Source organism: Gambusia affinis, linkage group LG19 (assembly GCF_019740435.1).
Source record: "Gambusia affinis linkage group LG19, SWU_Gaff_1.0, whole genome shotgun sequence".
In the NCBI taxonomy this organism is placed as follows: Eukaryota; Metazoa; Chordata; class Actinopteri; order Cyprinodontiformes; family Poeciliidae; genus Gambusia; species Gambusia affinis.
The window spans coordinates 10,748,465-10,762,048 of record NC_057886.1 but is presented as its reverse complement, the minus strand read 5'-3'; the positions used below and the strand labels follow the sequence as shown (position 1 = coordinate 10,762,048).

The window sequence follows — 13,584 nt, the reverse complement described above, 5'->3', positions numbered from 1 at the left end:
TTAACATGTTTCTGTTTTTTTTTTTTTTGTCTGTTTGTATTTATTGGTGAAAAGATAAATGCATCCCTGGATATTATCTTAAGGAAGGAATATTTCCATATGAAAATCCAATAAACTTATATGTGAAGTGAGATTACACTGACAGTGTATGTCACAAATGTGTGGTACCATACACTTGCAAATACCAAGCAAGCTACTCTAATCTAATACAATAGAAAGTTACTGCTGTTTGGCAGGGAGTGTAAACCTGCTCTGTCTGTTTAAAACAACAAAGCTTTAGTAACCTTTAGTCACACTGCCAGATAAACAAACTGTTCCTTTTACTTTCTTTTAAGGTTCAGACTGAACTTTTTTTTTTGAAAACCGGATGTTCAGTGTTGATGGAGTCCTGATTCATTTCCAAGTCATTTTGTCTTGCACTCTTATTTGTCATATGATAGATTTAATTCAGGAATGTTTCTGTTGTTTTGGTCCTTTTTACTATTGTGTAATTTATATCTTGTAATTTTTATTAATTCTATGTTCAAACCTCAAAGAAACCACAAATATTTAATTGTTTATTGTATTTATGCATTAACAAATTAAACTACAATGCACAATAAAAGTACTTCTGTTCTTTTGTTTATGAGTCTGCGAAACTAACTTTTCCATCGAAAGTCCTGAAAATTCTGTGTCAGAAATTCTATGTATTTTTGCTGATGAGGCATAAACACATGACGGGCAAAATATAAAGGTCTAAACCAGGGGTGTCAAACTGCAGTCCTCAAGGGCCGCTGTCCTGCAACTTTTAGATGTGCCTCTGCTGCACCACACCTGAATAGAATTAGGTCATTAGCAAGGTTGTGGAGAACTGGTCTACAGGAGGAGGAGGTAATTAAGCCATTTCATTCCAGTGTTTTGTACCTGTGGCACATCTAAAAACTGCAGGACACCGGCCCTTGAGGACTGGAGCTTGACACCCCTGGTCTAAACTAATCCTTTGGAGCTCCCAGTCTAGGTTTTCTGTCTTGTGGCATGGATCTTCTGGTGTCAGAGTAGTACACAGGTCTTCTTATCTTTGAAAGGGTTGGACGAAGCCGATATGCCGGTTAGCAGAGGATCGCTGCGTCTGTGTTCCTGACAATATTGGACTAAATCCGCTGCTGTGAGGGAGATCTGCTCAGACAACAGACAGAAGTTCAAATATGAACAAATCTGGAAAAATAATGTGGATTTCTTTAAAGCATATTCTTATTTAATCACCAAATGCTTTGGAATGGTTAAAATTCACACTGCAATAATTGTAGATGTGTATTAATATTTGAATTCACACATACCTTGAATCTTTCCATGCCTGCTTCAATTTGGAGTTGATCCACCAGTTTTTGGGCCTGGATGATGCTGTTGCTGCTGCTGCACATCTTTCCTGATATTGCCAAAACACAATGTCCTATAAAGAAATGATTTAGAGTAATATTTTAACTTGATGCAAAAGTCTGTCCAGGTAGTGTGGCAAAGTCCGCTCAGATGGGCTCCTGGCTTTGCATTTTGACCCGTGTGCGTTCTTTTATTCGCTGATGTGAGGAGTTCAAAGCCTCTGTGATATAAAAGGTCACACAAACCTTTTTAGAAAATGTCACAAACATCACACAACACTTCACAGCTGATGATGACGACTTCATGCTGGTGGAGAGAGAGCCAAAAAGAGTTGGAGAAGTAATGTTAACGAAAACTGGCTCCAAGATCTATTGATACAGGGGACAAAATATAAATCCATGCCACGCTTTTCACATTTTTACTTTTGAAAGGAAATTTGAAAACCATGAATAGTTTCCCTTCCACTCCACAGTTAAGCACTGCTTTGTGTTAGTCTGTCATGGAATCCAAATAAAACACACAAAAATTATTCTTGAAAAGGAACAAAATGTGAACAAGTTTAAATTGATTGCGATTGCAAGGTACTACATATTTACACAAATGCCATTTTTGGATATTCTATTCTGTTGATAAAAAGCTCATAACTGAAGTGTAAATTGTAAGCAAAACTGAAATTAAAATATGCTTTCGAGTAAATGTGATGAACAGCACCCTCTGGTGGTGTCTAAAGGGACATTTCTATGAAGGTATTTTTGTTGCAAAATTATTTGTGGCTTGTAACTAAGAAGTTAAAGTTGTAGAGAAAAGTCTTTGAAGAGTTTTTTTTTCTACTTTAGAGTTTTTTCAGTTTTTTATGAATACGAGATACGAGTCACAGATTCAATCCTACATGTCACAAATACAAAAAGTCCTGCTCTCACATTTTTTTTCTTTGCTCCATTCTGTCCAGTACAATTGGAGCAAGGCTAATACAAACACCTGTATTAATATTTCCGCACAAACACATTTTTTAAAAGTTTTCCCCACACATACAAAAGGTAGTTAATGAAAGTGTTGATGCGAGTCATAAACCCTGTTTTACAAGCTAAATCGCACGCTTGACTTTTACACCATTTGTCACGCTCCAAGTTCATGGTGAGTTTTCTCTTTAATTATGCATCAAAGATTTGGGGCAAAAATACTTTTTTAAAGTGTAAGATTTTTTTAAGTGTGACTCAAAGAATACAATTTGTGTCTAGTACCGTAATATAAAGAGATGTATCTTTCGTTTTGTATTTATGAAAAACGGAAGAAAAAAAGAAATAATACAGTCACAAAACTCCTCAAGGATTTTTCTCTACACTTTAACTTCTCAATTACAAGCCATACATACTTTTTCTCCCAAAATACCTTCCCACATTTCTTTCACCTAAGTGTGTGCGCTTTATCAAGTTTGTCCACTCGCGTTTTCCGTAACGGGTTTTTTTTTTTAACCTAGTTTGTGCTATGCGTACAGGTCTACAAAACTGTAATATATTTACTATTAGGTGCTGTGATAGAAGTGAAATATTCACTCTGTCATCAAATAACATCTTGTAAAGAAGAGGTATGTTTCTTTTCTTTATATTCAAAATCAGAAGAGCGAGCAGCTACTGGTTTAGCTACTGCTAATGTCAAACCACATGGATTTAACATTCCATTCAAGTGTTGACATGTCATTCTGTGCGCTATTTTGAATATGTACGTATTTGTATGTATGTATGTATGTATGTATGTGTGTATGCATTTACGTATTAATCTTTGGTCCTCCATTGAGTTTATGACAACATTTTTTAAAATTAAATCCCAAAATTTTCATGATACTACATGTTTAATTGTACATTTTAAAGAGCAACTATCAGCTTGAGCTGCTGACCAGACTCCTGTTCACATTTCACTGGATTTGTTTATTTCTCCCAGATAGTCTCTGCATTTGGATGCATAATTAATATATACATATATTTTTCCCTCTGTTTATATACATTTTTATATAAAATTTTATATAAAATTTTTAGTAACAGGAAAAATGGCGGACCATGCCCCTTCTATTGCCAAGGAGGCAGTTCTGAGGCCTAGCGCTGAACTCCCGGAAGATATGCCAAAAATCCGAGGCTACGACTTCAACCAGGGGGTTGATCTCAAAGCGTTGCTGAAGACATACCTGACGACAGGCTTTCAGGCCAGTAGCTTGGGTCTGGCCATCCAGGAGATCAACCGGATGGTGAGAGATTTTTCTAGTCCAAACAGATAAATCTGGTTTTCTTTGAGGTCTGACCTGCTGATTCAGATTTCGTTTAATTCCCTCAAATTTCACTTTGGACTATGATAAAGGTAATAGCTTTCAATCCAACAACAACAACAACAACAAAAAGGAATTCAAACACTATTATATTTGATTTCTATTAAACTCATAGAGGGGGCACCAGATTGAATGTTGTTAGTGATGCATTTTTAGACCACATATTTAGTAAGTTTCTTTGTTTTGATGCATTTTCAAAAAATAAATGATGGATAAATGGCCGAACTGATTGGTGTATTGTTAACATAACAGAAAGCAGGGAAAAAGAACCTTGGTTTATAGACTTTTATCTGATGTCTAACAAACTTAACTAAATAAAACGTTGCAGCTCTGGAGTGTTCAACTGCTGCTAACCAACAGTTTATCACAGATTGAGAAACGTCTGGAACCGGTTGAAGTAGACGGAGAAAATGAGACTGAAGCGTCCTGCGAATCCTCCCGCAAGTCCGGCTGTACCATCTTCCTGGGATACACCTCCAACATCATCAGCTCTGGAGTGAGAGAGAGCATCCGCTACCTGGCAGAGCATAAAATGGTACAAACATGTTCATTTATAGTTGCCTAAAATAATGAAACCATTTGATGCGACTGTAGCGGCTTATCTCTACCGGTTGCCTTGTTTTTAGGTGGATGTGATTGTCACCACAGCTGGAGGCATTGAGGAGGATTTCATTAAGTGCCTGGCTCATACTTACTTGGGAGACTTCAGTCTGTCGGGCAAAGAGCTGCGTCTGAGAGGCATCAACAGGTCGGTGTTTGAATCTAGATAAACAGGGTTCCTGCTTTTAAAGTGAAGCAAAGGAAGATCAAACTAAACTAAACGTTTTGCATCTTCTAATAACTCTGTAAAAGAGGCATGCACAAAGAATAAAAATGTTTCAGTGTGGATCGAAATTTCCTGGAAATGACTGTGAAGAAGTGGTCAGAAGGAAGGGGGGTGGAGATAAGAGAGCAAAGCTCAATTACAGCAGAGATGGAGGAAGTGCTACATTTTCAGATGAACTTTCAGTGTAACTTTTTTCTCATGTTACCTGTTAAGATATAACAGTATGCATGCACTGTTTTTCAATAATGTTTTTGTTTTAAGCTTTCCAACCGGTTTTCATTTTGCTTAAAATCAACAAATAAACATGGTGATGTTATGTTTATAAAACCAGATTAAGTTAAGTTATAGAATAGATTCAATTATTTGTGTTCACCCATTGTCTCTGATCTGTCTTCTCTGAGTGTAGGATAGGAAACCTTCTGGTGCCCAACGATAACTACTGCAAGTTTGAAAACTGGCTGATGCCCATTCTGGATCAAATGTTACTGGAGCAAAACACAGAGGTGAGCGACTGACTTTGACGCAAATTCAATCTGTTGATACTAAGACATGCATTAGTCATGAAGCTGCTTTTCGACATGTGAAAGCTCATTTCACAATATTTAGCACTTTAAATCAAACAGCAAGTTTGTTTGTTTCAGGGAATCCGGTGGACTCCCTCTAAAATGATCCATCGGCTCGGCAAGGAGATAAACAACACTGACTCTGTCTGCTACTGGGCATACAAGGTTTCTCCCTAAAATGTGAAGTGATGCATGAAACCTCGTCTTGTATTATTCCGGATTGCTAAAAGTACATTTTTGTGTTTCAGAATAACATCCCAGTGTTCAGTCCTGCACTCACTGATGGTTCTCTGGGCGACATGATCTACTTCCACTCGTTTAAAAACCCCGGCTTGGTTTTGGACATCGTAGAAGGTAAAACGCAGCAGCGCTTTTAACAGAGCAGTTCCACTTTAGTAGTCCCAGATGTTCAGACCATGAGTTTGGTGTTTGTTTCAGACATACGAAAGCTGAATGGCTTGGCGATTTTTGCCAAGAAAACGGGAATGATCATCCTGGGAGGAGGGTTGGTGAAACATCATATAGCCAATGCTAACCTCATGGTAAATAACCCTTCTGTGATCTTCTTTGTAAACCGTTTTGCACAAAAACATATCCTTCTGTTGATCCAACCTATTAGAAGTAGTGGATTAGTAGCGCCGTAAGATCTCTTTTGTGGCTCCGACTGATTGAAATTCAAGTGCTGTCAGAATATTTTTATGTCATACTACATAATTTTGTGGTTTGCGGGAAGCTGAATGTTGGTCAGAACATTTCTAATGGGAATCTGTTTCATCTTTCTTCCATCAGGTCTTTGTTACATCTTTATTTGAACTATGTGACTTTTTTAAAAAGATTATCTAAATGTATCCATTATTTTCAAAAAGCTATCTTAGAGTAATGTTTATTCCTAGAGAGCAAACTTGTAAAAAATCTTTTCCTATCCCTGTTCTTCCAGAGAAACGGCGCTGACTACGCTGTGTATGTGAACACTGGTCAGGAATTTGACGGTTCGGACTCTGGGGCCCGACCTGACGAGGCCGTATCCTGGGGAAAGATCAGGACAGACGCCAAACCTGTTAAGGTATAGATCCTGATGTCAGTTTAGTTTTTCTTTGTAGCTCTGGCTTCATGTTTGAAGCCGTTGTTCTGCTGAAAGATAAATCTCCAGGTCTTTTGCAGCTTCTGACAAGTTTTCTTTCGGGATTGCCCCGTTTAGCACATTTTCTATTTCTCTCTCCCTCCTTTTAGGTTTTTATAAAGAAATTCTACCAATGTATGACTTTGGGTGGTTATTGCTTTGCAGCAAGAAGGTTCCCCCTGCATGGATGCGTGTTGTTTTCTCTTGGTACTCCATCTTCTTCCCATAGTCCACGAACATGAGTTTAGTTATAAAGTGACTCATGTGACTAAGAGTCGCAACACACCATGGTGATGTGATGTTTTATGAATGTTATTTGAAATGTGTAATCATCGTGGCGTATTAAAGTGACTGTGATTTAGACTTGATTTGCTGAACACCAACAACGTTGTTTTATCACATTTCTCCTAATCAGATGGGATCATCGGACGTAATTGTTTCTAGCAATGGCATGCTTCAGCCTTAAGGTGGCGATGTTGGATCACTATTTGTGCTAAGAACTGACGCTGTTTTTTTTAAATCAGTCCTACAGTAAGCCTTAAAATCTCTCACACCCTGGTAGATTTAGATTTATTTTCAGTGAACGAAAAAGTTTGTTTCTGAAAGGAAATGAGACAGTCAACTCATTCAAAGAAAAAAAAAATGTTAAAGGTGTAATAGTTGAATTTTTATTCACATTTTGTTTGTCTCTCCTTTATTTTAAATGAAAAAAAACCCCCCGTCAATAACAATGGAAAAATATTTAATAGTATTACACCCATCAAGCCTTTCTTACAGTTGCTGATGAGCTGAAAGTTTTTGAGGTTGTTGGACAGCCTCCTTGCCATCAACTTCTCTCACAGATTCCAGTTTGGACTCCAAAATGTCATTGTTGCCTCCAAATAATCACATTATTTGAGTGATTAAAGTCAAATTTGCCAGGGTAAAACAGTAACAGTGGTCTCATTAAATAGTTTCTGTGATCTCTTGTTGCTTTTCAGGTGTATGCAGACGCCTCTTTGGTTTTCCCTCTAATCGTGGCCGAGACCTTCGCTCTACATGCCGACAAGCTGACAGCGGGACAGAAAGCAGATTAAAGCGATTATGCTACCTTGAATGTTCAGTTAAGACAGCATCTTGTTTTATTCTCATAGTTTTTTTTCCCCCCCCTCCAAATGAAAGCATGAATCATATTGAGATCTGCTACTTCACTTAATATGAATACGTATGAAATTTTGAGGCAGTCTCATTTCAATGCTGTCCCTCTTCTTTAGTTTTGTAAATTAGAATGTTTTTTTCTTCTTTGCCTTTAAGACAGTTGAAATAACATGTGTATAATGCTATCACATGTACCAAAGAGATTTCCTAGAATGCTTTTGAGTTTAGCTGTAGGCTGTGTGTGTGTCTGACACAGCGAGTGACTAACCATGTTGCAGCGTAACTCATGTCAGTGTAGCTGCAGCTCAATGCATGGCTGCTATAAATGATCAGGCCTTATTGATTTTTAGTTTTAATGAGCAGGTAGATCATTTTAATGCCGATGTTTAAGCTCAGAAGATGCTCCTGTATATTTAACAAATCAGGAAAACATTTGATTTTGTCTTTGTTGAAAGTTTTGGATTTTAATCAATCCTGATTTTTTTAAAATTTTTGGTTTGGTTTCTGATTTGTGTGTGGATCCATGGAAATGCCATCATGTGACACTGAGTTGCACTTGATTAGGTTTGGGAATAGTGTATAAAGACGAAGTCTTAGATGGTATGTTTGTTACATTTGGGGTATTAAAAGGGTATTTTCATTCTGTTAATTAAACATGGTAAAAAGATATACATTTTCAATGCAAAGATGTTATTTTACACATTTAGCCATTTAAGTTATGGATATATAAAACTTGGTAGCACTGAAAATCAACTATTGTCCATTTTTTCAAGTAATAGATTTCAAAGTAAGCAATTATTATTATTATTTTTTTTGCTTACGTTCCTTTAGAAGAGACTGGGATAAATTGAGATGAGACAAAGTTTTTTTGGAAATGTTATATTATTGAAACAGTTATGTTTACCCTCATTCTGATTGATTTAAAGGGTGAACAGCATCCTGAAATATATGCAGATACATGACCAAACTAAGGTTGTTTTGAAACCAAATATTTCAAATATAGCTGATATTACACTAGTCTCCCCTATTTACTTCTGAATATTCCAAATGTTTTCAAGGCTCTCCCTGCAGACCCTTGCTGTTTTAAGATGGATGTACAGCTCTGGAAAAAATGAAGAGACCATTGAACTGAACCCGATTGAAAACCTCTTGGTTATTCCACCAAATATTGATTTCTGAGTTAAAACATTAGTATTGTTGTTTCCAAATGGTTGTGAACTTGTTTTCTTTGCATTATTTGAGGTCTGAAAGCACTGCATCTTTTTTGTCATTTTGACCATTTGTCATTTTTTGCAGATAAAATACTAAATTTTTGCTTGGAATTTCGGAGACATGATGTCACTAATTCATAGAATAAAAGAACAGTGTTCATTTTACTCAAACATATATCTATAAAAAGTAAAATTAGAGAAACTGATCATTTTAAGTGGCCTCTTTTTTTTTCCATAGCTGTATGTAGGATGTTGTTTGTTTTGCTGAAATAAACTGAGCTTACCTTTAAAGGAGTGTGCTTTGATAATTTAACTCTGTATCTTTTTCTTCAATCAGTGGATGCTCCACAGATGTTGTGTGAGACTCTGGGCATCATCTCCATTGGGATGCATCATATGTAGTTTCATTCTGACTAATTTCAAAGTAGCGGTATCGCTATTAAAAGACTTTGTGTGCCAACTATCGTCCTCAGTTCTTGCTCGGTAAAATGGAACTAGACCTCTGCTGATGTTATTGTTACTGCTTGTTTTTAGCAACAATGATTCATTTCCTATAATGAAGAAGGAAATGCATTAACTACCAGAAAATTCAAAGAATGAGATGCTGACGAGCTTTCGTACTGAAAAGTGACTCAAATTTCCTGTTATTTTCAATTGCATACTGAATGCGACGTAGTCTGGTGCAAAAACATCCTTAACTTTGGTGTCTGTGCTAAAACATACAGCGTAATAAAAGTTTTGCTTCAGTCTGGAAAAAGAAAATTACAGGGTATAGATAATTAGACCTTGAGGCTGTACGCTTCAAAAAGATTTTTATTAAATAGTTGATTCATTATGTTTCCTGTCCAATAATATCAAGACATGTTTTCCTGATTTTATGTTTCGTTCCTGAATAACAAAACTCAGTTCTCTGCTGTTTCTTTGTGGAAGCCCAAAGGTACCACAATCCAACAAATACATATTTTGTTAAATAAAAACTTACAGGTAGTAAAAATTATTCATAACCTGTAAGATTGAGATATGAAACCTTTTCTTAATATTATTTTTTTATATTTTATTTTATCAACATGTTTCTTCTAATTATGGATAATAGTTGGAGTGGCCCAGCCAGAGACTTGATTTCAATCCCGTATAGAATCTGTGGAGGGAGCTAATGATTATGGTGTTGGAGAGGAGGCCTTCCAACCACAAAAACTTAAACCTCAGAAAAAAAAAAACTTTTCAGCAAGTGAGGAGCATTGATTACTGTAATGCTAATGAAGGGTTTTCTTTTCAGCTATTTAGAACTGTACAAATAATTTTTGAAATGGCAATTTCCTAAAGATAAAAAAAGAAAAAAAAGGAAGAATTTTTTTTTTCTCTTTCAAAAATGATGTTTTTTGGTTGAAAGAAAATATTTTAAATATATATCTGAAATAGGCTTTAAACAATTTTGGCTTAACTTTCTATGTACCATTATTAAATTGGTTAGGTTTAAGTAATTTTCATTTTATACATTTTTGATTATTATTATTAAACTAGTTCCTCTTTCCTGTGGCACTTTCTGTCATGAATTTATTCCGATAAAAATTTCATACACATTGTCAAAACCTTCAGCTCTGATTAAATCAACATTAATCAGTGTTGATCACTGACTTCAATGGGAGAGCTTGACAGACAAAATAGATTCATTAAATAGTGCAGGACAATAATATGAAATAATTGGATTAGAATTATAATGATCTTATAAGATAATTATCTTATAATAACATTATTATAATAAGAATTATTATTATAATTATACAACTGAGCCCTACCTATCTACGTAGGGCTCAGACATTTCCCTCTGAATGCATGGTAACTGCACATTTCAATGGATGATTTCTGTGTTTATTAAATGACCATTTCCTTAAACCACCACATTCAAATGATTACACATACATTTTCTCATGTGGAACATGTTTCAATTTTAATTCAGTTGACACATACATAACCATTTAATGAATGGCGGCATTATTGAAAAGTTGATTTATTTCAGTAACTTGATTCACTAAGTGAAACGCATTGCAGGGATTATTTACACACAGACTCATGATTTTAAGCCCTTATTTCTGGTAATTGACATGATTTTCTGCTTACAGCTCATGACATCACAGCATTTAAGTTTAGAATATGACACCAGACTACTAAAAAAATAAGTGGAAATGTGGGCTTGACAAGACATTTCTGCTTAAAGGTTATTATTTTTGAAAAGGTAATTGTAATCAAGCCTCAATGGAATGCATATTTATGTGTATTTATTCAATTATTCATTTATTACGTCGTATGTGGCCCTGGAGATGTCAAGGTTTAAACAGGAGGAACTGCTTGTAGGTATCTCCAGTATGAATGATACTTTATCAGCTGAAATCTATTCTGTTACAAAGGTTGCTTCAGGTATTGGTTAACGTACGTACAGGATGTTTGAGTCACACAAGAGCATCGCAACATCTGCATGTAATCGGTGCTTGCTCATGCATTTTTAATTTGGCCGGGCAGAGAGCAACAGTATCTACGTAGAGCTCAGACATTTCCCTCTATGAATGCAGCAGAACCAACCACATAATCTTGTAACAATGATCAAGACATTTCCCTCTGCAATATGCGACTTTGTTACAGTGGCAACGGATATTTCCTGTGGCTAATCAGCGCGCTCATATCCTTTGCACTGAGTCACTGTTATGTTCACAGTTCACTTATATTTCCAACTCCTTGGAATGGAAATGCAGAGTGGCTTTCTGGTTCAAGTGTGTCTATAATATGTTCACTGAAGCGTGAGCTGCTTTTTCCTTGAGGAGGCCAGCGTTGAGCCTCTGTTTTTAAGCGGTTATGTTGACCTTTTTTTTATTTGGAAACGGAGATGGAGCAGTGGAACTGGAGCCGGGATAAGGTCAGCTTTCCCAAAAACCTTGGCTCCATGTGCTCAGACACATATATGAGCTGGGCGTTCCTGCACTGGTGCAAACTACTTTTCCATCCACTGTTTCTATCTTTTCCAATTGGCGGTGACGCTGTGCAATTGGTGTGTTTGCTCCGGGCTTTGACAGTTGAAAAGATTTTTCTTGCGATTTTCAAAAGCATTGTTGTGTGGATGTTAGCTCTATAGAAGCATGTTTGCTTTGTGCTTAACTGGGAGATTACAGACAGCCAGAGTGGGCTGAAAACAGTGGAGTCGAGACCCTGCACGTGTTTGTGTGTGGATGAGCTGTAGTCACGCTATGATAATATTGTGTGGCGCCTGCACAGTGGAGACAGTGTCCCCCCTCTCCTCCCCTCCGTCGTGGAACAATCAGTACATTATGTGATGTGCAGGGCTGCAGGAGTCATAATGGCAATTATGTCTTCTTGCAGCCAGATTGGCAACTTTTTTATGGTGAGAAGCAAGAAGCCAGACAGGGAGGGAGAATGCTGACCTGCTGCACAGCTGCAGGGTGGGGCAGATCAGGGGTATATATATATATATATATATATAAATGTATATATATATATATATATATATATATGTATATATATATATATATATATATATATGTATATATATATATATATATATATATATATATATGTATATGTGTATATATATATATATATATATATATATATATATTTATATATATATAGTTACTGCTATTATCAATGTTATTGTTACTATTTAATGAAGTTGTCAAATATTACTGTATTGTAGTATATTCATTTAGAAATTATTTTCTAACATGTTAAAAATGATGCTTGCTTATATGGTCATGCAATTATGAATACACTTTATTAGTTATAGACATGATATAGAAAATAATAATAAAGACTGTTCAAGCTAAGTTAACAGGAATAGTAATTTATTGGATGACGATCCAAATGTAAGAGGGGTGGGTGTAAAAAACAAGTGTAAATATGTGTAAATATATATTTAACTTTACTCCTGTTCTTCTTTTGTTTTAAATTTATTTTGTTTGTATATAACTTTGTTTATTCTTTAATTACACTACGTTCATTAAGGTCAAACCAAAACAATCCAATATTCATAATCCAAATGTAAGAGGGTGTCAAGTGTAAATATGTGTAAATATATATTTAACTTTACTCCTGTTCTTCTTTTGTTTTAAATTTATTTTGTTTGTATATAACTTTGTTTATTCTTTAATTACACTACGTCCATTAAGGTCAAACCAAAACAATCCAATATTCATAAGACCATCCCAGGAACTGTTCATCCAATCTGTGCTTTTCTGCTAAAAGAGTGCTTTAATCATAGGGTCCAAGTTTGAAGAATTGACAAAAACTTAAAAGATGCACAAAATTGGTAGAATCATTTATCTCAAAAGATCTAAAGCAGTGGAAAAAGACACAGGGTGTTAGTACAAATACACCCCATACATTTCAGATTTGTCTTTGTAAAACAAAGCCGATAATCATGTTAATATGTGTATTTATTAATGTGGTTCATGTTCAGTCAGGTTAACAGTCACCTTTGTGGTGACCTAGGTTTTGCCTTTCAGGCTGCATAACCTGCTAAGTATAAGTCACTTTCTTTAATGTTGTGAGAATAGCAGTAGCCTCTTTATGCTAATGTCACAAAATACAGTTTTGTTTTGAAACTACGATGTTCTGATTTGTTCTCATTTATGTCTCATAGTGAACTAAACTAAAAGCATGTGCTAGAGTAGGAGATTATGTCTCAACATGTCTAAGGCTTTAGGAGCTATTTGTGTAATAAACCTAAACAAAAGTTTTTCAATGAAGAAAAATGGTTCTTATTTTACTTGACTGAAATCATTAAAATAGTAATACAAATAGTTAATGTGTCTACGCTTCCATCTGAGCTCTACCTCAAATGCTAATAGGTTTACCTCATTGCATCGGTTTTTTTTTTAACCTCCTTATTCCCCGGCCTTTGTTGACCTGTTTTGTTCCCATAGTGACTCCCGCGTCGGCCTCCTATTGGTCAACTCGCAGAGGTAGAGGCAGGTGAGGGAGAGCGAGTGCGTGGGTGTGACAGGCACAGGATTTACAGGACGGGGTGGGGCCGACGGCTGCCACGG

At 35.9% G+C, this 13,584-nt stretch overlaps 2 protein-coding genes across 2 annotated transcripts; one reads left to right on the top strand and one right to left on the bottom strand.

The window, feature by feature from the left end:
* Positions 1 to 612: 612 nt before the first annotated feature.
* On the bottom strand, positions 613 to 1,584 carry LOC122822430 (guanine nucleotide-binding protein G(I)/G(S)/G(O) subunit gamma-7-like). Its single transcript, XM_044101085.1, has 3 exons — positions 1,317 to 1,584; positions 965 to 1,155; positions 613 to 733 (listed from the first exon to the last, which is right to left on the bottom strand). The coding sequence occupies exons 1-2, from the start codon at positions 1,398 to 1,400 to the stop codon at positions 1,030 to 1,032; spliced, it is 210 nt and encodes a 69-aa protein (XP_043957020.1). The 5' UTR covers positions 1,401 to 1,584; the 3' UTR covers positions 613 to 733; positions 965 to 1,029.
* A 1,203-nt stretch (positions 1,585 to 2,787) lies between these two features.
* Positions 2,788 to 8,990, top strand: dhps (deoxyhypusine synthase). The gene is made up of 10 exons (XM_044101083.1): positions 2,788 to 2,941; positions 3,390 to 3,595; positions 4,044 to 4,208; positions 4,300 to 4,421; positions 4,906 to 5,002; positions 5,141 to 5,227; positions 5,311 to 5,416; positions 5,501 to 5,604; positions 6,000 to 6,125; positions 7,163 to 8,990. The coding sequence occupies exons 2-10, from the start codon at positions 3,401 to 3,403 to the stop codon at positions 7,256 to 7,258; spliced, it is 1,098 nt and encodes a 365-aa protein (XP_043957018.1). The 5' UTR covers positions 2,788 to 2,941; positions 3,390 to 3,400; the 3' UTR covers positions 7,259 to 8,990.
* The last annotated feature ends 4,594 nt before the right edge of the window (positions 8,991 to 13,584 follow it).

What these genes read in the sequence shown, in the direction of transcription:
- LOC122822430 (XM_044101085.1), bottom strand. Translation starts at nt 1,400, where the DNA reads ATGTGCAGCAGCAGCAACAGCATCATCCAGGCCCAAAAACTGGTGGAT. An exon ending in CAGGCATGGAAAGATTCAAG is followed by an intron (nt 1,156 to 1,316) that starts GTATGTGTGAAT and finishes TTGTCTGAGCAG; the next exon opens with ATCTCCCTCACAGCAGCGGA.
- dhps (XM_044101083.1), top strand. Translation starts at nt 3,401, where the DNA reads ATGGCGGACCATGCCCCTTCTATTGCCAAGGAGGCAGTTCTGAGGCCT. An exon ending in TAGCCAATGCTAACCTCATG is followed by an intron (nt 5,605 to 5,999) that starts GTAAATAACCCT and finishes CTGTTCTTCCAG; the next exon opens with AGAAACGGCGCTGACTACGC. An exon ending in CAGACGCCAAACCTGTTAAG is followed by an intron (nt 6,126 to 7,162) that starts GTATAGATCCTG and finishes GTTGCTTTTCAG; the next exon opens with GTGTATGCAGACGCCTCTTT.